The sequence below is a fragment of the Athene noctua genome, chromosome 8 (assembly GCF_965140245.1).
Source record: "Athene noctua chromosome 8, bAthNoc1.hap1.1, whole genome shotgun sequence".
Classification (NCBI taxonomy): domain Eukaryota; kingdom Metazoa; phylum Chordata; class Aves; order Strigiformes; family Strigidae; genus Athene; species Athene noctua.
The window spans coordinates 29,791,180-29,817,403 of NC_134044.1; the positions used below are offsets into that span (position 1 = coordinate 29,791,180).

Genomic DNA, 26,224 nt, shown 5'->3' on the forward strand with positions numbered 1-26,224 from the left:
AAAATCAATACGTGGAAGGCAGGTTTACTGCACACTGTGAAGTGGCAAAGCGCAGTCACTGTCCCAGCCCAGGGAGAGCATTCTGCAAGAAGAGCATCAACAGTGACCCAAGAGACAACGCAGAGCAACGCCACACGCAAGCACAAGGAACTTACAGTGGCACCACATACAACAATCAGATACCACAAGCCTTTGAGAAGTGATATGTTTTCTTGAACAGCCGTACTTGGGAAAAGCTTTGCAAAAAGAAAGAGGGTTGGTATTTGAATCTCAGAGCCCCTCTTGTGTAGAGTGTTCAGTGTCATTTCTATCGAATTCTAAGAAAGTACAAAAAACCAGGGGTGCTGTGGAAGAATATTTTCCTGAAGGAAAAACAATAGCCGTTAAGTCATTAAAATGCTCATGTGCTTGGAAAGTTGGAGATGAGCTTAAGCTTAATTCCCAACAGGAATTACGTGACATCTTAAGACATTTATGGGATCTTAATGGCAAGAAAAGTGGCCTACTGCCAGAGAAGGGAAGAGACAACAAGCGCTCTAACTGTTCTGTTAAATCTCTAACACTTCCCATCGCCAAGCTGCAGAATAGCCACTGGCAGATGTGTTATAAACTCTGAAACCAATGACATTTCTTTAGACTAAATGACACCTGAACCCTGTTTGGGGTTGACAACTTTTTGCTCCACAGAAGTGAACCAATGAAGTTTTGTGAAGCCAAAATGCAGTCCTCAGTAAACTCCTCCTTCAAAAATACCTTGCAGCTCTGCGTGCAGGGATTTCCCAAGGTCGTACCTTTTTTGCTTCTGTCTATCTCTTTCCTTCTTAGAAGATGACCCCAAATGCTGACCTTTCTCCAGCTCCTCTCCTGCAGCTTTCAAGACCCTACCTTGAACTGAGGTAGGCAGTTTTGCAATCAAGGGAGCCACCAGCCACACTCCTCGCCGCTCAGAGGAACTGGAAGTAGAAAAAACTTATTTCAGCCAAAATATCCATGTAGTTTTGCAAGCAGCATTAGATGTTATAAGACTGAACTGCTTCAGTAAAGCAGTTGACACAATGCATCTGGAGTAACTAGGGTGGACTCAGCAGTCACCATTTCTGGTTTCCAGAAAATTCAAGAATAGCAACTATATTTATTGTTAAACAAAAGTAAATAGAAGTAACCTTCAGGTAACTCATTTCTGTACATTCCTGTTTCAAGTGCAAAGAAGTCTAGGCAATCTACACATAATTAAGCATGTTGGCTAAAATAATTAAAAAGGTGCTACAAAAAATACCTTAGGAATGTCTTTTTACCATTCTGTCTTGTATTACTTGTGTCAGCATTTCCAACAGAGTTTGGATTGAAGAGGCCTATACCAGAGTTAGAAGAGTTATTGTTTAGATCAGCGGATTGCTGAAACACCTCTATTGTCGCCTTTGCAATATTATCCAACAAGCTGTTCATTTCAGCCACAGACCCAGAACCCTACAGTAAAACATAAGTAAACTAGCACATTCATGGTATGTTTGCTCATGGACTACGTTAAAATTTAACATACTTTTTTGCATTAAATATTTAGATAAGGGAGTTTGAAAACAAATACTCACAGGCTCCTTCATGCACTGTTTGATCATCAGTTGCAGCTCCAACCAAGACTGCCGGAGAGTCCACTGATCTAAGTTCTAGGTAAGAATTAACATCACAAAACAAGGGTCAGCACTTCACAGCTCTGAAGAAAAAAAGTAAATCTCCTAATCAAACACATTACATGCAGAAGCCTCCTCTTATAAGCAGATCACCACCATCCCTACTCTTTAACAGTCTAACGACATGGCAAACTACCAGATCTATCAAAGAATGTACGTTCACTTCTGCATCTCTGCAGCTAGTATCATTACTCAGTACTTGTAACCATGCAATTTTTCTGAAGAAAAATCTTGCTCTCTGCAAAATTTGAGCTTAGCTAAACATGAGTAGGGAAATGTAACAGTAATTACACTAATCCACGGCATTGCCATCCAAGTGGACACGTTTGTATTTAGCACAAGGCCATCTAGACACGACTAAAACAAACACAGCAGCTACTTTGCAGGACACTGAGCACTGTTTGCCCTGGCCAGATAGTGTCTGCAGTTTAGGAAGTGAAGTGTCCCTAATGCAGCTGAATTTGAAGAAATGACCCGTTCGGGACTGGCCGCCAAGGCGCCCGAGCCTCCTCCAGGGAGCAGGAGCGTCTCTCGGCGCGGAGAGCCGCACGGCCGCAGCGGGACAGCCCTGAGGGCAGCTCCCTCGGGGGGACTTCCCAGGGGCTGACTGACAGCCTGGGGGGCAGCTCCCTCGGGGGGGCCTCCCAGGAGCTGACCACGCGGGGGCAGCTGCTCAGCGCCGGGTAACACTCACGGCACCAGACGTGGCTTTTCCAGCCCCACTGCGATACCTGGAGTATGCGTTTGATGTGCTGCCTCTGAGGGTTGTCACCCTCGGTGCATTCTTTAATGCCATGAGGATAACAGATAAGCTGAAGGAGTTTCTGTGCTTGTTTGTTTGAAAGAACGGGATCCAGAATAAGATCTTTGTCTGTGCACAGCCTCTCAGGTTCTTTCAGACAGTGCTCTCCAACCCATTCCTGTGGGTAATCAGAGAACAGATTCACAAGACAGTTTCAAGGCAATATTAACTTTTGGTAAGCTAAAGAGAAAAGAGATTTTTCCATATGCAAAACTTAAATTGAACTCTGGTTCATGCAACACGTGAGATCAGAAATGTCTTCTGTCATTCAGTACTACCTGAAAGTATAAGTCTGTTAACAGGTTTTCCAAAATTAATTTCTTCTGTACTTCGAAAGCAACTTTGCAATAAAACAAATGCTACTGCAAAAGCAATTTGAGCAGACAGCTGATGGAGGGGGCCCACTGTCTTCTCAGAGTGCGCCAGATTCACGTAGGAGAAACACCTCGATTCTGAGAGAGTGCAGGGAGATGCTAGTAACTAACTAAAGCAGCTTCTTCCCCCAATAACACACTATTCTGTGTATAAATTGTCCAAATCAGGAGACCCAAACAGAACTCAAATATGGAAATACCTCAGCATTCATTTTGCACCAAAATATATATTACACTTTTCAAATAAAATAACATTGTTTCTCCCAATGAAGACAGCAGAGTAGTTCTAGAGATTACCTGCTGGCAAATCGTTCTTAGCACGTATCGAGCGTACTCGCTTAAACTAGCAGTTTCTATGGAAACAGCTTTTCCGCAGGATTTCAGAGTGTGAGAGGAACCCCAGATTTCATCCTCGTTGAGTTCATCTAACAAGCCTCTCATATGGAAGTCTTCACTCTTCAAGGAGCTGACGTTGTTGGTGCCAATTTCGGCGTCGCCTGTGGAGCAGCAGCACAGAAGCAGAGGGTGAAGTCCAGCGCCGGCCCCGCGCCCCCGGCCTGCCCACCCGGGGTAACCAGGGGTAACCCGGGGTAACCAGGACCGGGGCAGCACTGACTGACCCCGAGAATCACCGTGTCCAAAGTATCACCCACTTGCTTCATCTCGCACAACACCTTTTAATGGGTATTCCAGAAGCGGGAAAAGGTTTATACAAACCAGACACAGACACACGCCGTGCTCGGCAGGAAAAGGTCTGAGTGTATGGAATGGCTTCGGCAGATAAGGACGGGTTGGGTTACTCCCTCTTCTCAGATGTCCCTTTTCCATGTCATCTCCCCTACTTTGATTTATTAACACTCCATAGATCAAGTTTTGACCAGTGGTCCCTTAACCCGCCTTACTGTGAACTTCTTGAAAAGAGAGACTGACCCTCCGGGGGGCGGGAAGGGGCAGGGCACGCTGAGGAGCCTGGCAGCCCCCGCGGAGCCCCTCTGCTCTGCCAGGCACCGCCTCGGCTCTGCCACCACCAGCCACCTCCCACCAGCAGGGCTGACTGGAGAAGCCAGGAGAAAAATTCTGGACACAATGCAAAAAAATCAGACCTGTAGCAGTTCACGTTTTACGTGTTCCCTGGCCTGAAACCTTGGACAAGGAAGAAGATGCAGCTACAGCGTGTAGTAGCAGGGAAAACAGCCCAAACTGCTGCATGTAATAACACCCCTGGGCCTGAGAGGCCACGGGGGAGCGTGCACGACAACAGCCCGCTCGGGAAGCATGTCTGAAGTCAGCAGAAACTCCTGTGGACCTTAACTGATGCCCCACGTGACACATCCCTCAGAGAACCCCTCAGTTTACTACCAACACCGACAGCTAACACGACGTGACGGCTCACTTCAGCTGTTCACACACACTCACCCTGGCGCTCTGGTGACACACACACTAGGATTTTTTGCTAAAATCTGCAACTACCAGCAAAGTATTTCAAACTTTGGCACCAAGGAGACCAATGGCCTTTACAGCAGCTGTGGCCACATCCCCAGACTACTACGTATGTACACAGAGTGCTCAAAACACCACAGTGCGCTGGGCCTCCTGCGCACTCTGTTCTCCCATCACTGTTTCTGTGTTCCCTGGACAAAAAATAAATAAGGGTTTAGTGGAGTTACTGCTAAGAAAAAACAGCCAACGCCTGTGCCCCCACCCTGCTTTGAGTTGCTCCTAAATAAACAGCATACAACCCTTTTTCCAACAAGACTGAACTCGTATTGAACAGCGTATCCAACGCCGAGCCCTGACGGCGGGGAGGAGCAGCCCGTGCCCAGGTGGACCCTCCCGGGGGAGGCAGCGGTGACCACAGGGTTTGTCCCCAACCCCTCAGCCCTGCCCAGGCAGGTTCCTGCCCCGAGCCCTCGGCATGGCCCCTCGCAGGGAGCCTTGTCACCCCTACAGACACAGACAGGGTTTTTTAAAGAGGCCAAGGGCAAAGCAGCGGCACGTACCCTGAGATGTGGAGCAGCTATCACCCCGCTGCTCCCCCAAATCCAGGCCAAGCCGGGACCCCCTGTACCGCCGAGCCGGCGGCCGGCAGAGCAGAGGCCTCCAGCCCTGCGGAGCCCAAAGCTCGGGACCAGCTGATGGCGAAGAGCGTGGGAAACAAGGCGAGGGAAGCCTGTGCCCCACACAGCCCACCCACACCCTCCCGTGCTCCAGCACCTCGGGGATGAGCTGGTGAGCGCAACCGTATCAACCCCAAATCTGTACCCACGAAGGACAAGAGGGAACAACCTGGCAGACAAGTCGTAAGATGAGGAGATTGACACCAAGGCAGACATGAAGCCAAAGCCATCCCAGAACACCCTGATAGAACCTGAAGACATTTAATACACCCGAGAGCTGCTGACTGCAGCTCTGGCAGTGGGCAGAGATTATTTTTTCAACATAGATTTCTACTCACAGCTTTGTGCAACAGCTGTCGCTTATCTGATGCTTTCCCTCAGCAAATCAAGTACAATTTTTAAGTAACTAATGCAGGGTGTCAACAAAAGACAGCTCCAAATACAGCGTTTTGGGTATGGGAGGAGAGGGGCTACAGGTGTCTTTCTGCGGGTGTGTGCACACCTGGAAGATCTTGCTTCTTTAACTGGACGTTTACTTCGCTCCAGAAATACACATCGCCATAGGCCACACGAGCTTTAACTGAACTTAAGCCAAACCAAGGCTCTGAGGCAATTACTTCTTTGGAAAAATAACACGCTTGTCATTCACGGAGAGTTGCTTAGTGGCGACTCTTTTACAACTTCCACAATGACAGACACACGTGGTTTGTGGTAAAACACAGACAAAGGCGGGAAAAACTATCTGAGCCCATATTTCCTCTCTGTCTTTGAGAGGGACTTGCCTGAGTTTGGAACGTACTGGGACTTGGTGGCAGGGGTAGGGGTCAAAATGTGCAAAAGCCACATCTGCTTAAAGCCTCATCAGCCGGGCCTGACTCCCCAGGGAAAAATCCCCTCTTGACCTGCTGGGGAAGCTGCTCACAGCTACAGAACACCGACAGCATCCACACTTTTCTCGTCATCAGGGTTTTCCTTTTCCAGGAGCATTCCCAGGGAAGTGAACTAGCACAATCTGGTTTTTACCACAGCAAAAACATTACATGTGACTCTGCATAATCTTACCGAGCATCAAAATTGCTTTTAAGACTGCAAACACAGCTCCCACTTCTATACTGTTGTGAGCCGCAGCCAAGAGGTGACGATCGCAAGAAGAACGAATTCCAGGAAATAATTTCCCTGTGGAAAGAAGAGTAAATCTTGTAGAAAATTTCCTCTGCACAAAATCCTTCTTGTCTAGAACAGCTATAGAAGTACAGTAAGTGAATGAAGAACTGAATTTTCTGAAATTGAAACTAAGGACCAACAGGTAAGTCATTAAAGTCATCCCCTGGGATACAGGATCATGATGCATTAGTATCAAAATAAGCTATGGTCATTTAAATGTAAAGAGAAGCCTGTCATTTCCCTGTGTCCACATAAACAGAGAGTTTAGCTACAAGGAGACACTGAAGCGTATTTTGGTTTTGACTTGACAGATTTACTCCCTCACCTAGTCTTCAAAACAAATGAGACCAATTTATTTAATATCAACGCCTGCTGCATAGTTAAGCCTAGTGCTGCAGGTCAGAGGCAGACTGCAAAAGCAGCCAGTGAGTACTTTTTCTGACTTGCAGGAGAAGATAAACCAAAAGACAGGGAGGCAGGGAAGGAGAAAGGATGAATCTACCACCTTTCTGAGGTGGTTAACAGCCATATCTAAGAAAAGTCGGTAACGTGGCCACATGTTGTTTGGTTTGCACTACTGCCTAGGGTTCAGACGTGACCTCTCCTACCCATTCAAACCCACTTTTCTTTCTAGGGAAGCCTGGGATCGTGTGACATGTTTCTGTTACTCAGAGAGTATTGTTCACAGCTCTTACGTGTTTTGCTCAAATATGCAACAAAAGCTCATTCATTTCTGGACCAAAAATAAATTATTACTACTTTTAGATGGAAGAATTTGACACGATTTAAGAGCTGAAATCTTTTTTTCTTTCATTTCATTTTCCCACAGAAATACTCTTGTCATCAAATTTGCTGAAATACTTGTGAGTCAAAGCAAAGGTTATTTCTGGGCTTGTTTCCTTGTAATTCTTAGGTGCTTGTTCCTTGCCCTTTTTCTTCCTCTTTTGGTCTGTGGCAAACACACACAGGTCAGACTACAGAATATTCCAATTTAACAGGAAAGAGGACTACACTGATACATCCTGAGAACTAATTTCCTCACGTTTCCTCTCTCGGACCAGATGTTTTATTATACCCTATCTAAAGCCCCATCTCTGCCAAAGTGGACGATGCGTTTCCCTGTTGGTTTCTCCGTCACTGCGAGGTGGCCACTGCAGGAGCTGTCACTGCCCGGCAGCGCGCAGGACAGAGGAGGGTGGGACAGGGGAAGGACTGTCCTGCCAACAGCAGCACCTGCACAAAACCAGTACTAACAGGTCCCAGGCTCACATGCTTGTTTCAGTGAAGTTCCAAACCAAAATGAGAACCGTCAGGATGGAGCAGTTCTCCTAAACCCACTCCTCTTTGACAGAGTGTGCACAGACGCTGTGTTAAAACTTCATTTTCTTTTTGAAGATGCAGAATTAGCATGGCTAAGTTTTATGCCAACATTATGCTATGCCTGGGTGGCCAGGTGTTGATAACAATTTTCAGCAAACTTCTGTAGTTCCACATGTACATAAAACATTTCCCAAACAAGTAAGAACGGTACCTATCAACTTCTCACTGGCGAACATCCGTAATTTTAAACAGGCTGTCCTTTCTACTTGCACTATGGACATTTTCACCCATGAAATCTGAAGCCATCAAAAGCCACCCGGGTTCACTTTCTGAACCGAAAGGACCAGACAGCCAGGACCTTACCTGTTCCCTGGGGAAAGAGGCAGACCTGGGGTGTCCTGAAGAGGTGCAGGAGTAGCCGACAGGTCATCCTCGCCCCGGGCTCGGCATCCGGATCTCCACAGGCTACGGAGGGTGGGGTGTGACATAAGGCACCTGCCCAGGACCTCACGAGTCCCAGGGGCAGGCCTGGAAATGTTCCACCTCATAGCCCCGTTTTAAATGGGAATACAATCATTTCATCAACAGGAGTCAGCATTTATGGCCTTGAGTTGTTAAAAACCAGGAAAGAATAGTACGATTTTTGGTAAGCAAGAGACCTAACTAATAGCACAAGAGAATACATAGTTAAAATGTTTTTGACAGTCAAAGCACAAATAAGCAACACAAATCTAAGCAGGAAGTGAAAAGAAATGTGTGAGGTGGCCAGCAAAGAGGACGACAGCTAGAGCAGTCTGGGGCTGGAGGCAAAGGCAAGGAGGTCAGAGAGGAAACCCCAGCGTCGGGCAGACGCTGCCAGGAGGAGAGGCAGAGCCCCAGCAGATGTGGCAGAGGCCTGCGCACACAGCGGAGAGCAGGGGGGAGCTGGGAGCAGGAGGCCAGGCTGTGGGGCACCAGGGGACAGCACGTCCTCAGCAGCTCCGACAGCACCTGCCAGCGTGGGGCTTCCGACCGCGCTGGGCGCCGGGAGGCACCGTCCTGGCCTTCGCAGGGGAGCACGGGGCACAGCACGCTGCCTACGCAGTCAGCAGAGAATCCACAGATCCCCGGAACCATCCAGGTTAGAAAAGCCCTTGGAGCTCCTCTAGGCCAACCATGACCCCCCCCATGACCGTTCCCAACTCCCCCAGATCCCTCAGCGCTGGCTCAGCCCGACTCTTCAACCCCTCCAGGGATCCCAGGGACTCCCCCCCTGCCCTGGGCAGCCCATTCCAATGCCCAACAGCCCCTTCTGCACAGAAATCCTTCCTAATAATCCTTAACAAGTCTTAAGTTTTTAATTTTAAGTGTTTCTCTTTGCATTTCCTTACCAGCGGCAAGAAGAGAAGGCAAGGCGACGTGCTGAACCACGTCTTCCAGAGAAAAGCACTGCCGGGCGATCAATATGGCAATGAAAGTGGCCAGGGAATCATGGAAGGACAGGTCACTCACCTCGAAGGAAAAACATTGCAAGGCCTCACATAACAGGGCCAACACCACTGCTGTGGTTACTAAGGAATTAATTATAAACAGCAATATGTCTATACGCAAGCATTTGTCTCTACATTTTAACACACTTCCCGAACATTTTATGGCAAATACTGACAGCTCTTAACTTAACTTTAACAAATACCTATTTCAAATACCACTAATTCTGAAATAAAAAACATTAGTCTCATAAAAACTTGAGAAAACTTTATCAACCTATAAAAACAGATAATCACAATGCTCATTCCTCAGCTTTAGGACAAGAGTGTGTCCCCAGTGTGCACAGCTTCACGCTCTTCCTAAAGGCATATGTAAGCAAACTATAGATAAATATATTGAATCAGATATTGGATAACATCAGTCACCTGCTAACTTTACCAGGACTACAATAACTTACACCAGGTGAGTAAGAAACAGCAAAGTGTATCCCCCCTTCTACAACCTAAGAGCCAACACCAAAACGGGGTCTTGAAAAAAGAGTAGCTCTGATATCCTGTATAATTCCATAATAAAGGGGAAAAAAACTCTAAGCACTGCCCAAATTCAACATTAACCCTGAAGATGTAGGAAAGAATAAAAATCAGTCAGGGATCTTATTAAAAGCCTTGAAAACTCCAATGGATACAGGACTAAATGTGTGCTCCACGTTTTGTACTGGGTGAAAACCTTCCCGTAACTCTAAGCCCACGCTAGGTAAATCAGTGTAACAGGTATTTCAGAAGATATTGAACTTACATCCACACTGCAGAGCAGATCATTGAAACCCCAGACATGATTTGAAGAGCAGCAAAGAGCTTTTACAACCCCTAACCACTCTGAGCTAAGCACCGTGCAGCACGCCGTCAGCTCCGCGCAGAGGTTTGCTATGTCGTTAATTCTGGGAAAGAAGAGAAAAACTAATACAGAAGCAAGATAGTCTGTCGATAGTATTTAGGTCAAAGCAGATCAGTGCTTGGCAGAACTGGTGTTTCCCTACTTAAGCTGGGGGTTTATGTCCAAACGTACTCACGCTGCCGTGCCTAGAACCCAGGGTTATGCGGCTGTGGGCAAAAACCTGAGATCTGTGCCCCGTAACTTGCATCCCCCAGCCCAGAGCCGCACAGGGCCTTTGTCTGGTGAGAGCCCACCCCGCACCCTGCCCGTGCGACAGACCCCGCAGCCCCCGCCCCAGAGCCCTGCCCCGCTCCGCCGCTCCCCCAGGCCCCTCCAGGCCCACTCCATCCCTGCGGGCAGAAGCTGGGGGGGTGTGTGCCTCCCCCCAGCCCCTGCTGCCTCCGCTGCGGGAGCCCCCGCCCGCGCCAGGCCGGCACTGCTGCCTGCGAGAGCAGAGCCACGGAGCTGCGAGGGAGTCTGGCTTCCAGATCGCACCCCGGGTAACGTGTGAGTCGGTGTGTGATTCAGGGTTATGTAACATCTTAAAAAACAAAGAGGAGTTGACTCATCCCAGTGCAAGTTATTTTTTCTCTGTTTCACAGTGAAACTCGTTTGGCCACATTTAGATGTTCCCCTTTATTGCTCTTACAACACTGCTTCCCCTCAGCTGCTCTGCTCCGCCAAGGATGCCCCACACTTCATAAAATCACAGAACGGTTTGGGCTGGAAGGGAGCTCAAAGCCCACCCAGTGCCACCCCCTGCCCCGGGCAGGGCCACCTTCCACCAGCCCGGGTTGCCCAAAGCCCCGTCCAACCTGCCCTTGAACCCTTCCAGGGAGGGGGCAGCCACAGCTGCTCTGGGCAGCCTGTGCCAGGGCCTCACCCCCCTCACAGGGGAGAATTTCTGCCTTAGATCTCATCTAAATCTCCCTCTGTCAGTTTAAAACTGTTCCCCCTTGTCCTATCCCTCCCCCTGATGACGAGTCCCTCCCCCCTTTCCCGCAGCCCCTTTCAGCCCTGAGGGGCCGCTCTAAGGTCTCCCCGGAGCCTTCTCTTCCCCAGCTGAACCCCCCAACTCTCCCAGCCTGTCCTCACAGGGGGGCTCCAGCCCCCCCAGCATCTCCGTGGCCTCCTCTGGCCCCACTCTGAACATTTCAGAGATGGCTTCACACTGGGGACAGGGAGAAGGATACAGGAACTGCACACACTTTGGGTGGGAGTCAGTCAGAAAAGGAAAAAAAAATCCACAATTTCCTTGAGTTTTGTGATCTGTCAGCAACCTTAAAAAAAGCTACTACTGCACCTAGGCCTAACTGTCAAGACCAAGAACTTCTTAATAAAAGAACAGAATCAGAAGAACACCAGATTCTGGTGGGTTTGATTGTGTAAGAGCAATAAAGGTGCGGGGTGCAGGGGTGAAGGCTACATCCGAAAACTGGTGCCCACCTCACCCCAGGTCACAGACTCTGCAGCATGGAAAACCTGGGTAAAACAGTTCCAACACTACGGTGCTACGTTTGCCCAAGAAAGCCGAGTCTGTGTGCTTACACACTGGAAGGAGGAAGCAACTGAGAGCAGAAGATCTGAATTACGAAAGAAAACACTGTCAGTGTAAAACCCGATGTTAAGCTGTTAACTGATGTTGTTTTCCTGCAAGGGTTCTTCACTATACTTCTTGTCAGTAGCTTGAGATCATCTGAGATCTAACATAGACTTAAGATCACTAAGTGTCCCGCTGGGTCAGAGCCAAGCTCCACCTGACGGGGCAGAGCCAGCGCCCGCCGGTGTCAGGAGGCCGCAACAGCCAGAGAGCGCGGGGCCAGCGCTCGCGCCTCGGGCTGCGCCCCGGGACACCCAGGCTGCTCTGGTGTGCTCTGGTAGATTCTATGCAATAAATAACACTTGAAAAAAACATTTTAATACTTTAAAAAAATGGTTTGGAAAAATCTACATATTACCTACGAAGATGAAGTCCATAATAAATAAATTACACATTTAATAAATTAAACACCGACTGTATCAGAAGAAGGAAATGACCCAATGCAGAACTGTCCCTCATTTACAGGCTTCTAAGGAGCAAAGATCGTGCCAAGCGGTTCTGTCTGAAGCGGCACAACCGCTGTACCAGAGCTGGCTGCCTGTCTTACAGGGAGGACTTTCTACTTGTCACTCCCTATCGCCAGATTACGCAGATTGAGTTTGTGAAGTAACCCAGCTGAAACTTCCTCAATACATTGTCAGCAACCAGAAAGAGTAATGAATGAAAACAATTGTAAAAAAGACGCCAAGCAAAAGCATGAAAGGAAGCCTCATCTACAGCCTATGCCTCCAGGCCGGCCTTACCTGCCCGCATCCTGGTGCCCCATGCACACGTTCATCAGCGCGTTGCAGACAAAGCTGTAGCGGTTGGCCGCGTTATCGCTCAGGATCTTGCCCAGCATTGAGTAGTTAATGCTGTGAGCAGAAGGATTCTCAATAAAATCTAGCATGAACTCTGGGTCCCACAGTAAATTGGAATTTGAAGGCTGAACATTGCTGTATATTGTTTGCTTCACCTTAGAACAGGCACTACTGAGGACCAAAAAAAAGAGAGAGTTGCCAAAAAATGTACTTTGCAAGAGCACTGTTGAACATACCGTGTGGGATTAGAAAATCCTCGTTTGGTCACCACTCTACACATGTTCAAACTCATTTCTGATAAGGATCATCTACCAGAAAACAAGGCTGATACATCAATTTCATTCAAGTTTTCCTGCACAGTCTCAGGTTTCCACATCGTTTCTATGACGTTTCTGTGACCGAAGCTGTGAGCAGTTGGCAAGGACCAGCCGTTCCTTCCTTACTAGCAATGGCCTTCTGGAGCACCAGACACCCCTACAGCCAACTGTAACAGCACTTCACAACGCTGCTCCCCCTTTATGTGCTGTGACACAGTGAACTGCAGTGCTGGTGAGAAGAATTAGTTATGGAAAACAAGAAAATTTATCTAAACTAAAAACTCTACGTTTGGCAATAATGTGACATAACAGACAACCTCCTGAAATCAGTAAACAGAGAAAAGACAATTAAAGGTCATTTTTTGACATTAATAATTATGACAAAAGGTCACAAAATGTTCCAGGCTAGGAATACCTCTATGTTAGTTGGCTTTATCTGGGTGGAAAAAAGGTGCTAGTGAAGAATGCTAATTCCACATGCAAAATGTTCTAAGGAGTGTTGGTCTCAAGCTGTGGGTCTTATACCACAGCTGGAAACATCCACATGGATGAACTTCACTAATTATCCCAACTGGGAAGACTTCCCATTACTGAGAAAATCTATTCACTGAAATTAACTTAAAATAGATGAAACCTTTGGAATGTTTTAGAAGCCCACCAGCCCCCGGAGGACAGGACAGGGGAGGCTCTGTGCTGCCTGGAAGGGGCACTGGGCTGGGATGCTCCATGAGCAGGATAACTGAACTACAAGAAGGGTCACGACTGACGTTAACCCTTTGCTCTAACAGCCAGTGTAACAGCAAAGGAAAAACCCAACCAGTGGAAAACAAATACCCGCCGGCTCAAACCTCAGGCAGTAGTAAAGGGGCACCGGGGGCACACGCAGGTCCCTGACACTGTCATAGCAGCAGCCACCTGCGCTCACCGCACGGGCCACAGGAGGGTCCAAAACCCAAACGATACAAAATGTGAGCAAAGCGGCCTCTGAAACTGTACTTGCACAAGAAGTAATGCTGGGGGAGTGGTCAGAAGATAAGATTTTAAAAAAAAAAAAAAAAAAAAGTGAAGGAATGATTTTAAAAAAGGAAGTTTAGTGAATGCAACTGAACTATACCAGGCATACTAAAGCCAAACATGCAGCTCACTTAGCAAACCCCGGTCATGAGAAACCCTGCAGGGGAGAGCAGCAGCCCCACACGAAGCACTGCGATACACGGGAGGTAAGGCTCTAAATCTGAACGTTTCTGAACTGTCCGTTACCGTCGCTTCAAACTGACAGAGAGAGAGAAACAGCTGGACTTAGAGCGTGCTAAAAAGGGGCTAAAATATTGCCGTGTACAGCAACTGCTTTTGGTTTTGTTTCAGTTGTAACAAGGCAGCCAAGAAGGAAACGAGCGTAGCACTATCACCTTATACACAGCTGTTTAAAGAAATGTATACAGAAATATTATTACCAGTTTTCAGAGACTTTCTAACTGCGCTTGTCTGAAAAAGAGGGGATTCAAATCACATGCTGTATAACATGTATTTAATATAAGAATTATTAGCTTAAATATCTCTGTATTACTAGATGATGTTTTAATTTGCTACTGTAGGTTATTAATACTAGTCTTTTAAATTAACGACTAACTTTTTAATTAGTATTTAAAAAGTTAATTTTTATTGTGTAACTGAACTTTAGGTTTTAAGCAGAAAAATGAACATACAGCTAAGACACTTCTGTAGTTCTATATTTCATACTTCTTTTTCCTAGTGTTTCTCATATTAAATGCTGCTGTTCCCATGTGTTTGCAAACCTATTAAGGTATTAAGATTATTACTGAGAACTCTTTTCCTGCTCCCTATGAAATGAAAACCACAAATCTGAAATACGCAAACCAAACCCAGGTATATAAACTAGGAGGGGAAACAGTAACTGAAGTGGTTTGTAGGTCTCACAAGATGCATATTTGCATATGGCAGGTTTCCACTCCCCCTTTAAAAAGTAAGAGTGAAAAATACAGCACATGGGTACCTAAAATATTTTTTTAATTTAAAAATCAAGGAACTGAACATTCAAGCTTGAAACTTCACAAACTCAAACATGTTTGTGCCTCTCCCCACATCAAAGGCAATATTTAATAGTCTGTTACAGCTGTGTCAGCTAAGATTTTGTTATTTTTCCACCCAATGTTGTATGTACTACATACAACTACATACATACAACTTCGGCAGCTCAGGACCCTGCGCTGCCGCTGGCACGGGCGAGGGAACTGCCCCAGTAACAGTAAAGTGCCAGCGGTGTGTTTTCCACGGACAGCAACCGGGCTGAAACCAGCGCAGCCTGCAGCAGGCCAGGCAGCGCTGAGAAAAATCCCACTAGCACCCACCTGAAAAGGTCTCCAAACTTGCTTCTCAGGTGACTGCAGGACACGTAGAGATCATAGAGGTAAGCTAAGATACACCTTTCTGGGGAGGAACACTCCGAGGGATTGACGACGTGCTTTACCACCCCGCACAACCTGCAAAAGTCAAACCCTTCGTTCCAACACACCCCAGGAAGGCGCCTCGTGCTGCTCGAGCTCACGGAAACCCCTCCGCTCCCTGGGCACTGCAAAGACAGGCCTGGCTCTGCAGCCTGAGGGGGCTCGCCAGCTTTGGGGTCCCAGGGAGGAGAGGACACGGAGGCACTCGGGGAGCCCAGGGCGGAATGGGGCGAGGGGGCAGAAAAATCAAAGACACGCAACTCCCCCCTCTTCCCGATGAAGATCAGCGTGTGTCCTGCCAGCCCCAGCAGTGGGAGCCACCCGCTGCCCTCAGCCCTGCTCCCTGGTGGCCTTCCAACAGCGGGGCCACAGCCGGCCTCGCTACCTCAACCCCGAGGCAGTTTTTGCTTAAGAGAGAACACCAAAAAATACATCTTTCTGGAAAACCGCAGCTGCCACGAACCCTTCAAAGACTTGGGCGGTTTGCTCCGCGTTGAGGATGAGGCAGGCGTGGTAACGCCGCAGCACGGCCACGATGCAGACGCAGAGCCCCGTGGTGTAGCTCCCGGCCAGGCTGGAGGACTTCAGCAGCAGCTCTGCCTCCACAACGCTCAGCTCGTTCAGCAGCTGGGAACGCACACACAGACATCACAAACTCAACAGCACCGCCAAGTTAAACACGTAAAATACGTGCAAAAAGAAAAATACATTAAAGAAAAACTGTACGGCAAACAAAAATGAAATTCCTTACTACAGAACAGGGGAAAAAGGAGCAAAATAAACTGTTAAAGTATCAGAAATGTCCCTCAGAACTGCTCTTCAGATACACAGCACTTCTGGCACCCAGGCGCTTTACTGTGCAATACAATCGTTCAGCCTGAAACAGGGAAGCCCATCCTAAAGTACTTCCTGCTAAAATAATCCAGAATTTTATTAATTTTGAAAGATTTTAAAATAAAATGCGTCTATTGATTCTCCATAACTGTCAAAGTGAAACAGAAGGGGAAGCAGGTGGCACTCAGAGCTCAGAAAACAGAAACAGATGAAAGCGCACGGCAGCAGATCGGGAGAATTTGCAGTCTGGCTCTCAGGTTTTTTCTGTTTTTACAGAAAACGTATCACAGCTTTCTCCTGACATAACGCCCCCAAAAATGAACCCTGTTTACCTGTATTGCAAAGTCTATAAGCCCATTGATATTCAGTGCTGGCTCCATGAGATCAAAGATCAGCTGTATGTGGTGAGCCAAGGGAAGGTGGTAGGATGTTCCTGAGGCAAAACTAGTTATCTGCTCCAGAACGTTACTGGAGATCTGTGAAAACAAATGTGGAGAAGTCATACAGTGACAAGGGCTTCTCAGATACATCCCTGCTCCAAAACCCCTGTTTTATATGAGGTAATAGCAAGTGGCAGCATTTTGCAGACAAAAGCACTAACGAACCATGCGTGAGCACATCTATTCCTCTATCCTAGTCGTAATGCTGTTTTATTTTCAAAACTGACAACATAGAAAATGCTGTTCTGCTGCTTTACAGCTGAGAGTCAAACTGTTCTTGACACCTACAATACTGATTTTTATTCTGTGGAGTATTTGACTTTTAAAAAGAGGCTAAATCGTTTTCCCTTTCATCTTACTGCATTGTGATTTTTTTATTGATGGTTTTCAGATAATTAACCACACGTTATCCTGCAAACAAAACCTGTCATAAATCATTCAAAAGACCAGACCCAAATAGGTGTCATAAATTAAGTATCAAACATGTAGCTCTCTCAGTTTGCTTTTTATGCTAGCCTCTGGTTATTAAAATAGACTTTAAAACAGTAACACCTGGTAAAGTGATTAAATCCTGATATATTTGCACATTTACAAGTCCTAATATAAACCAGAAAAACTGGGCTTGTCATTTAAAACATATTACTTATGTTCTCCAGTCAGCCACTGATACAGCTTTGTATCAATAAAGGCTATAAATCCAAATATCCAGAAAAGAACAAACTGAATTATCCACCAGCTTCTCTGAGACACTCGGTTTGTTGCACAAACCCCAGGATTGTTCACTGTCCTTCATAACACACCTTACACACATGCAAGAGATTGGCTAATAAGTACCTCAATTAGCAACGAGCCCTAAACGAAGCTGTTAAGGGAAATTTATGTAAATTTATTTCGAATTTTTCATTACAAAATCATGACATCTGTAATAATCCAGAAAGCTTCTTGCAAAACAAACAAACCAACCAAACACCAAAACAAACTAACAAAACCCCCCAAACAAACCAGCCAAACACCCAAATATCCAGGGAAGCCGGTGTTTTAGAACACCAAAGCAGCATTTTTTCCTCTCGCCTTTAAAGCAGTGTACCAAAAATTCTTGGTCTATACAAAACAGTCCCAAAAGCCTCGATTTGCTTCCTATTTGGTATCTGTAGAGCAGAGTGTGCAAGGCTGCGATTTTACACAGGGGAAGTACCTGAGATGTCACCTGATGTTGATCAAAATAGGACAGTTGCTGTAGTTTCGTGAACACGGTCTCTAGGGTTGGAAATGCTTCTTGTCTGGTCTTCCTGGCTTTTTGCCCTTCATCCCCAACTTAACAGACAAAAAATTATATTGGTCATTTTATATTTAACAGAGCCTTAGCAGTTTTGCATTATTACTGGTTTAAAAGGTAATCAAAATCTTCATAAGCTTTACTCATGCCTACATAAAACCCTGCCTGCCTCAGTTTCCCACTGTGTTTGGGACAACTGTGTGCCACAGAGTGTAACGATACCAAAGCTACTTCGAGGTTATTCCCGTGCAAAACGGTGACCCCCGAGACAGGCTGAGGAGCAGCCTCAGCTTCTGTGGGAGGGCAGGAGCGTGCACCAGCGGCAGCCCCGAGTCTCCCCCCGGGGGTGCAGTCCACGGCAGCACTGGCAGCCCAGCGGCTACAGCGGGCTCCAGGCGCAGGACTCTGCGTGGCGGCAGCGTGGGACAGGCCGGCTCGGGCGGCACCTCACGCACCGCTGCCGGGGGCCAAGAGCCAAAGGACGTGATCAACACACGGCTCCAGACAATGCACTGACCCTCACAGCCCCCTCACCCCTGCCACAGGCCACCCACAGCAGCGTTAAAGCATTTACCACTCATTTCTGTCGTACTCTTCTTATTCAGAATTTTGAGGATGTCTTTGGTAATCTTCTTCAGCTGATGCCTCGCCTCATCACGCTCCTTGCCGACACCGTACAGGAGAATCATGCGCTGGTTACACTCGTGACTTGAAGATTCATCCTGAAAAGACCAGACACGAGTGAAGTCTCTTTTCTTTTTTTCTGCACCCATCTGCAGAAACACAGCTCACGCAGCCCAGACTGCGATAAACAATAACCAACTCTGTGCCACGAGAAGCATCTCCTGGGGTTGTCCGTGTGGAGGAAACACTGCCAAATGAAATCACTGAAGAGCAGGGTAAAAACACAGTGGGGGGGAAGGGGCACCTGATATTATGAATTCTGTATGTATCTGTCGGGACAGTCTGAGGATGCAGAGGGGTGACCCTCCTAACTGTCCCCTGGAGCGACAGTCAGTGGCAGATCAGTAAACAGAAGACAGATGTTTAGAAACTGTGTGACATTTCTCTTATTATGTACAAGTCCATGGAAAAAAAGATGCAGCCCAACTCCTAAATTCCTATTTTGCACATCCCAAAGAAACTGAAATATGTCTTGTTGATTTGAATTGTAACTGGTTATATTTAGTCTTTTACTATAACATATAATACTGATGCACTGTATATAACTTAAAACTTGCAGCACTGCTCTGCAAGTCATATAAAGCATAAAGATTTTGTTCAGTAATATACTTACCTCCTCCAAACTAACCAACCACTACTTCTTCCAACTACTTAACAAGTTTTCAAAAAAGAAGGCTGTGTACAAAAATAACACTGAAGAATCACAAGGCAAGAAGGTAGCAGACAGGACCGAAACAACGCTCAGAAAAGTCGCCCAGTCTGACAAAACACATGCTGTCTTTTAAAAATAGTGATCCTGTTGTTAGAACGTCAGAAGCAGGAAGTGGCCCTCTAATTATTGTAAATAGATCTGTTTCTCTCTTTCTTCCAGAGGAAAGAAAAGCAGAAGCGCTGCGAGGGTCACCTGGAGTCTGCAGCTGTCCCGGCTCAGAAAGCTCCGCGGCGCCCCAGGAAGGTCTGTCTCGGCCCGGGATGCAGAGCTGCTCCTCCAGCCCCCGCCTGCGCCCGGGCACCCGCGCCTGACCGCTGCCGCCTGCTCCGTGGTGAAGGGCTGGAGGAACCGCCGAGGCCGGGCCAGCAGCGCCAGCTCCCGAGCAGCCAGCCTCGCTCCGCACGCCACGGTAACCCCGCTCCGGGCTGCGGGGGTCTGACCGCACGCTGGGGGAACGTGTATTTCACTGGGCTTAGACTTGGCAGCTCAGGAGGTCCCACGCTTCACGCATAAGCCGATCTATTGCTATCTTGCAGATAGAAATAAAGCTTTGAGGCTCTGTAAGGAAGCGGTCAGGGAAGTTTGGGCATCGGCTGACAAAGCACCGACTCCCCACGCGCGTTATTTTACAAAGGCAGAGCTCACACAGAAATACGGCGCGTTCGCAGCGGCACCACCACGCCTCGCTCCTTCTGCAATGCAACACCCACCCCCCGGCACCCGCCCGGCTCTCCCAGGCCACCTGGTCTGACCTGACCTGACCTGGTCTGACCTGACCAAGGGCTGGGGACTAAGCCGCGGGTGCCAGCCCAGCCCCTGCGGCCAGCCCGGTGGGTGCCAACCGCGCAGCATCGCTCGGTTTCGCAGCAGGAGGGGGCTCGGAGGGGCCACGCAGGGGCCTCGGCACCCGCTTCAGGAGGGTGCTCGCTGCTGAGCACCGGGGGCTGCAGCGCCCGCGCAGCTCCTGCCTGCGGGCTCGGGGCACTGACCGTTTAGATTTATTTGCAACATGGCAGCGGTAAAGCAAATGATTTAGGAAAATGATGGGATAAACTGTCAAACTAAAAGTAAAGGTCTACACGAACACCCACATAAACAGAGCTACAGGTAACTTCAGACTGCTGGCAATGTGTAACTGCCCAAGTAACAGGCACCGTGAGCTGTCCCCGTGCTAAGGTGTAGGGCTGAAAAGCAGCTGCTGCTCCTCTTGCACCTTCTTCCCCTTGGAAGCAACAAACAGTGACTTTGTGGGGTGCCACCTCCACCCCTGGAGCACCCGGGTGAAACAGCAGCGGCCTGTGAGCAGCTATTGCCAGGGTGTGAGCAGGGGCAGGGAGGGGAAGGCAGAGATCAGCCTCAAGGACAACCAAAACTGAGGCTGAAATAACACCACTGGGAGAGACAGACAGCTCGCCAAGCAGAAAGATGGTAAAAAGGGGCAAGCTCAGGGGGGTGGATGGAAGGTGACCTCAGCATTTCAGTCCCAGAAGGTCAAAGCAGGCCACCTTACAAACATGGCTACATCTAGTGCTCTTCTGTAGAAATCTGACATCCTGGGTAAAATAAAACACAACCTACAGCAGTCAAAATCCCCAAAGAAATGTTCCCAACGCAAAAATTAAACATGGACTAAAAAGAAGTCTCATGACAGATATAACTCACTATTTCATTTTTTTCTTTTTTGTTTTCACAGGGAGGGGGAAAAGACAAAGTGCAAATGAAAGCCACAACCAACATCAGCTACTCTGGAAACGACAGCAACTGCACCAGCGATAACAAAATCAGCCAAGTCATTTTTCCTCTGCTTTATACAATTCTGTTCCTGGTGGGCATCACCATGAACGGCCTGGCAATGTGGGTCTTTTTTAAAGTATCCAGTAAATCCAATTTCATCATCTTCCTCAAGAACACTGTCATTTCTGACTTCCTCATGATCTTGACTTTTCCATTTAAAATCCTTAGCGATGCAAAGTTGGTATCATGGGTACTGAGGGGATTTGTCTGCCAGGTCACCCAGGTCGTATTTTACTTCACCATGTACATTAGCATTTTGTTTCTTGGTCTAATAACTATCGATCGCTATCGGAAAGCCGCTTCGCCATTCAGAACATCAACACCAAGGAAACTGTTAGGTGCCAAGATCCTGTCCATGGCAATCTGGATATTCATGTTTGCTCTTTCATTACCCAACATGATTCTATCAAACAAGGAGAAAACGTCTAAGAATGTAAAAAAGTGTGCTCTCTTGAAATCTGAGTTTGGCTTAGTCTGGCATGAAATTGTAAACTATATTTGTCAACTTATCTTCTGGGTTAATTTAGCAGTCATAGTTGTATGCTACATACTCATAAGTAAGGAACTGTACAAATCCTATAAAAGGACAAGATGCACGGGAAAGGCATCCAAAAAGACTGTAAATCTGAAGGTTTTCATCATTATCGCAGTGTTCTTTATCTGTTTTGTGCCGTTCCACTTCACCAGAATCCCCTACACATTGAGCCAAACGAGAGACGTCTTCCAGTGCTCTGCCCAGAACACCCTGTTTTACCTGAAGGAGAGCACGCTGTGGCTGACATCGCTCAACGCTTGCCTCGATCCATTCATATACTTTTTCCTTTGCAAATCCTTCAGAAAGTCCTTGCTAGACATGCTGCGCAAGCACACGGCACCCTCAGTACTCAGAGCACAGCTGAAAGAGCAGAACGAAGGCGATGACACGGACGAGACACCACTCTAGAGCTAAGAACCACCCACACCCCTTCTTGGCCACATGCATTTATTGGCGGCAGTAGCAGCACGAATCCTGAGGAAGAATACCTAGAATGTCACCGGCTTTTTTAGAAATTGTCCTACCAATGAAGCACAAGCACCCTGGAACCATCCTGAATAAAACAAGAGCAGGATCGGATCCCAGCCTCCACCCTGTCAGAACTGCTAGGAAAAAGTTTGAACTTATAGTAGGAACTGTAAGAAAAAAATTAAAAGTGTCTTGTAACACTATAGATGAGATTATTACCTGCAAAGATTTTGCAGAAATGGCTTAAACTTAGGCCAGAGTAAAGTCCATTACAACACAAGATCTGGGAAATGCAAATAAAATCCACACTAACTGTGTTTTCTTAAATAGAGGGGAGTTAGCAGAAATATAGGACATATGTAGATAAGCTGTTTGTCTGTGCAGATTTTTGGTAACAGAGTAACATTTTGCTTATCTCATTATATGCTTGCAACCCTTCATCCACTGACCAATAGTTAACAGTTGTACATCAGAGGAAATTATTTCATAATGACGCGTATCTTGATGTGAGCTAACTCTTCAAATACTTCACCTTACTATATGAATAAACAAAAATGTGCACTTTGATGGAGAACAGTATATTATATTAGAAAAGATACAGACTTAATTTACATAATACTTAGATCTTGGGGAAAAAATTGATTTATGGTAAAATCATTACTGATTATTAAGAGCACCTCTTCTGTACTATACAAAAAATTTAACCCCTTCCTCTTTTTCATTTGGAAAAGTTGAAAAAAACCCAGGGAAGTCTTTTCAGGTACATAACATTTTCAAGCATCATAACAACCAGATATGGAAAAGATCCTAGGCTACTGTAATAACTTACGGTTCATTTCTTATCACTGCAGAACAGCTCCAGTTCAGAAGCATGTTTCCTCACCAGGCAAGAGCTCGGTCCTGCCACAAGCTGTTGCCCATCTCCCCTTAACTGAGCCTGGCAGGGCACTGGGTGGTTTTATACCCAATTTCCTAAAAAGTTAAAAGACAGTTCTCACTTGGGCTCTCAGCCTTAGAGTTTATGCATCTCTCATAACCTGCCTGAATGAATTCAATATTTACAAAATGTTTTGTCTGCTGCTTATGCCGGCACCTCGCCACAGTGCCCACAGTCAGAGCGGGGTTACACCACCAGCTCCAGCTGGCCCCGGCAGGGAGGCTGAGATGCCCCGCTCCCACCCCCGTGGGGACAGAGTGGCAATGACCTGGCAGCGGCTCCTCCCGGCCGATGGGCTCTTCAGGCAAGAGACACTGCTGCCACCCGCACAGAGCTGCCACGGGTGGGGCACGGGGAGGCACTTCGTACCCCCTCGTGCAGCCGGGAGCAGCGCCAGGCGAACAGCTGGGAAGCTGTGGGAGCACCAGCCCCTCTATCTCGGTTCTACAGAGCCCTCGGTGGCTGAACAGAAGCGGGCTCAGGCTGCTGGGACGTGTCACGCTGATGACCACAGCGAGGGTGACCCGGCCATCCTCCAGGCTCCGTACTCTCTGCCGGCCGTTCACCGCCGACACGCAAAGCACACCGACATTAACCAACATGTAGATACTCAAGCACAAACTTAGGCAGCCCCAGACCCTCAAAAAGCAATCCGTGCCTGCCCCCAGAGGGACGGCCTCCCACACGGCAGCAAGCGAGGAGCCAGCACCCCACCTCGCGTCAGCCGGCAGGAAAATACGAGACAAATCACACGTCTCAGCTAAACTGATACAAGAAAGTTCTTGACAGAGAAATGCACTCAATTCCAACATTACACCTGACACACACGCAATAAACACACAGCACACCCTGCAGTAGCAGCAGCTTCTGCCAGAGCCAGGAGTGGCTGTAACCAGCACGCTGCACCACCTGGCTACGCCAACACCAAAATAAACCACAAATCCCGCTCGGGAGATGAGAAGTCAGGCTCAGGTTCATGTGTGGATATGAACAGGCTCCAGGGGGAGGGCAGTTTCTGAATGTGTCGGTGCAGGTGACTCTGTAGCCAAGTAACCCATGGTAAGGGTGGCTCTGAGCAGACTTTCTGGTCACACATTTGATGACGACGAGTGCTGTCCAGAGCAGGGGAGTTCACACACACAGACGAGAACTCAGAGCTGCATCTGAGGATTATCCTGGAAAACTGTCGGGAAACGCTCTGCGTTTGCTCATCCCACCTCTCTACAGGGGCCAAATCATAATGGCACAGTAGGTGCCATCAGGTCTGCCCCACACAAAAGAGCCAGAAAACGTTCCCGTCTCAATGGATCCAGTCATTCTTGTCTGTGCTAGTCCAGGAGCAGGTGGAGCACTGCCTGACAGAGAGCCAGAGGAAGAGGGAAAAGCCACAGCAAACATGGTAACTAACTCAGGGAGCACGTGAAAACAAGGAAGGAAACAGCGCACCACACCAACAGAAAGTCTCATCTTTCTACACATTTCCCCATTCCTAATACTTTGCTCGTGGGTTCTGTCAGCAGAGGAGCAGCGGTGACCCGGAGCACCCCCAGGAGCCCCCTCTGAAGCCCCCGCTGCCAGGCCTGCTCAGGTACCGCTCGCGGGCTGGGACGGGGCACACGCTCGGCTGCTGTCAGATGCAAGAGGCTGATAACCAGCGGTGCGCGTCTGATCTTGAGAATGATTTTAAATCTGTGCTGAGAAGGGAAAGATGGTGTGTGCTCGGTGAGAAATACCAGAAGTCGCTTCCCTGGAAGCACTTTGCTTTTGGGCCACAACTGTAAGATTTCTGTTCTACGGTAAAATGCATTTCCATGTAAAGACAAGCAGTGCTCTAGGCAATCTGCTGTGACACCTTGCTGCTCGATTACCTTAGGCCTCCATACTGAATATGTATCATCTTAACTCTTCATTAGACATTAGTATGCAAACAACTGCAACTTACGCAAAGATTCAGATTTTCTATGAACTAGATGAGAGATCAGTTGGTCTATTTAATGCACGTTCAGGTTCTGTGTTTATTTGTGTAAACCTGCCAGTCACTGTAAGGCATGTGTAATTTTAAATACAGAATGTTATGGTTTATGTTTTCCCTCTCCTTTTCACCCAAGTCTATTTCGAACAATGGGAGACTTTGCAAACGAGAGCACTGTCAGTAACTCCAGCGGAGCACCCCCCTCTGCACCGTGCCCCCGAGACACCGCCGTCACCCGCCTCGTCTTCCCAGCGCTGTACACACTCATCTTCCTTCTGGGACTCACACTGAACAGCCTGGCTTTCTGGGCTTTCTTCCAGGTTCCGAGCACATCGACTTTCATTGTCTACCTGAAAAATATCTTGGTTTCTGATTTTATAATGACCCTGATGCTTCCTCTGAAAATCCTGACGGACTCTGGCCTGGGACCATGGCAACTCAAAGCCTTTGTCTGTCGCTTCTCAGCCGTGGTATTTTATGACACCATGTATATCAGCATAGTGCTGCTCGGCCTCATTGCTTTTGACAGATTTCTCAAGATTGTGAGACCTTTTGGGAAGTTCTGGGTGCAAAACCTGACCTCAGCAAAGATCCTTGCGGGTCTGGTCTGGCTCTTCTTCTTTGCTCTCTCCCTGCCCAACATGATCCTGTCAAACAAGAAAGCAACGCCCCACTCCGTGAAGAAGTGTGCCTCATTGAAGAACTACTTCGGGCTCAAATGGCACGAGGCTGTCAATTATATCTGTCAGATCATCTTCTGGACTGTTCTCATCCTCATGTTCCTATTTTATGTAATTATTGCCAAAAAGGTCTATGAGTCTTACATAAAAACACAGAAGAAAGACAACAAAAGTGAACAAAGGGTCAAGGGGAAAGTATTCATCATTTTTACTGTGTTTTTCCTGTGCTTTGCCCCGTTTCATTTCAGCAGGGTCCCCTACACCCTGAGTCAGACCGCAGCCCGGATGGATTGCCGTCTGCAGAGCCAACTCTTCATTGCGAAAGAGAGCACGCTGTGGCTGGCTGCCACAAACGTCTGCATGGACCCCCTGATATACATGTTCTTGTGCAAACCCTTTGTGGAAAAGCTGCTACGCAGGGGAGTGAAGACATTTCAGAAAACAGTTCATACGAACCCAAAAACTGAACTGGACACGCGAACATCTGCCACCGATCCCTGATTCTGTGGCTTCGTGTCCTACAGCCTCTGTATTCATAGAGACGTTCAGAAATAATTTGGTTTACTCCTGTAGAAAATGAGAGGGTGGTTGTACTGTAATATTAATATGTAATAAAGGCGGCACAACAGATCTCCCTATTTATGCTGCTCAGCCTTTGTAGGCAAAAAGCCGTCGCTCCAAGCGCGGCCCCGACCCACCGCCGCTGCCCCCAGCCACGGTGCCGTGGCGCTCACACCACGGAGGCCGCCGTTACCTCGAGTCACTCGGGCCACTTCACAGCCCCAAGAACATAAAAATGCCATCGATGAGACATAAAATTAACAAGAGCGGTTTGCAGCCTTCCG

General features: G+C 47.7%; 3 protein-coding genes across 6 annotated transcripts in view; 2 read left to right on the forward strand and 1 right to left on the reverse strand.

The window, feature by feature from the left end:
* MED12L (mediator complex subunit 12L) overlaps positions 1-26,224 on the reverse strand; it is a 134,459-nt gene that overhangs the window by 23,021 nt on the left and 85,214 nt on the right. For all 4 annotated transcript variants that reach the window (XM_074912727.1, XM_074912725.1, XM_074912726.1 and 1 more), the window contains 15 exons: positions 18,172-18,319; positions 17,517-17,635; positions 16,214-16,357; positions 15,511-15,674; positions 14,952-15,083; positions 12,209-12,436; positions 9,728-9,869; positions 8,836-8,956; positions 7,829-7,930; positions 6,044-6,157; positions 3,162-3,361; positions 2,420-2,608; positions 1,590-1,664; positions 1,277-1,467; positions 792-953 (listed from right to left, as the gene is read on the reverse strand). In XM_074912727.1, the coding sequence (XP_074768828.1) occupies positions 792-953; positions 1,277-1,467; positions 1,590-1,664; positions 2,420-2,608; positions 3,162-3,361; positions 6,044-6,157; positions 7,829-7,930; positions 8,836-8,956; positions 9,728-9,869; positions 12,209-12,436; positions 14,952-15,083; positions 15,511-15,674; positions 16,214-16,357; positions 17,517-17,635; positions 18,172-18,319 (2,231 nt within the window). The remainder of the gene's footprint in view (positions 1-791; positions 954-1,276; positions 1,468-1,589; positions 1,665-2,419; positions 2,609-3,161; positions 3,362-6,043; positions 6,158-7,828; positions 7,931-8,835; positions 8,957-9,727; positions 9,870-12,208; positions 12,437-14,951; positions 15,084-15,510; positions 15,675-16,213; positions 16,358-17,516; positions 17,636-18,171; positions 18,320-26,224) is intronic.
* P2RY12 (purinergic receptor P2Y12) lies at positions 13,558-21,949 on the forward strand. The gene is made up of 3 exons (XM_074912728.1): positions 13,558-13,802; positions 19,153-19,402; positions 20,687-21,949. The coding sequence occupies exons 1-3, from the start codon at positions 13,744-13,746 to the stop codon at positions 21,728-21,730; spliced, it is 1,353 nt and encodes a 450-aa protein (XP_074768829.1). The 5' UTR covers positions 13,558-13,743; the 3' UTR covers positions 21,731-21,949.
* Positions 24,849-25,880, forward strand: P2RY13 (purinergic receptor P2Y13). Its single transcript, XM_074912434.1, has one exon. The coding sequence runs from the start codon at positions 24,849-24,851 to the stop codon at positions 25,878-25,880; it is 1,032 nt and encodes a 343-aa protein (XP_074768535.1).

Excerpts from the sequence above, each read along its gene's own strand:
- P2RY12 (XM_074912728.1), top strand. The coding sequence starts at position 13,744 with ATGAGAAACCCTGCAGGGGAGAGCAGCAGCCCCACACGAAGCACTGCG. Across the intron at positions 13,803-19,152 it reads AGCACTGCGATACACGGGAG|AGGAAAGAAAAGCAGAAGCG; the intron begins GTAAGGCTCTAA and ends TCTTTCTTCCAG. Across the intron at positions 19,403-20,686 it reads GCCTCGCTCCGCACGCCACG|GGAGGGGGAAAAGACAAAGT; the intron begins GTAACCCCGCTC and ends TTGTTTTCACAG.
- P2RY13 (XM_074912434.1), top strand. The coding sequence starts at position 24,849 with ATGGGAGACTTTGCAAACGAGAGCACTGTCAGTAACTCCAGCGGAGCA.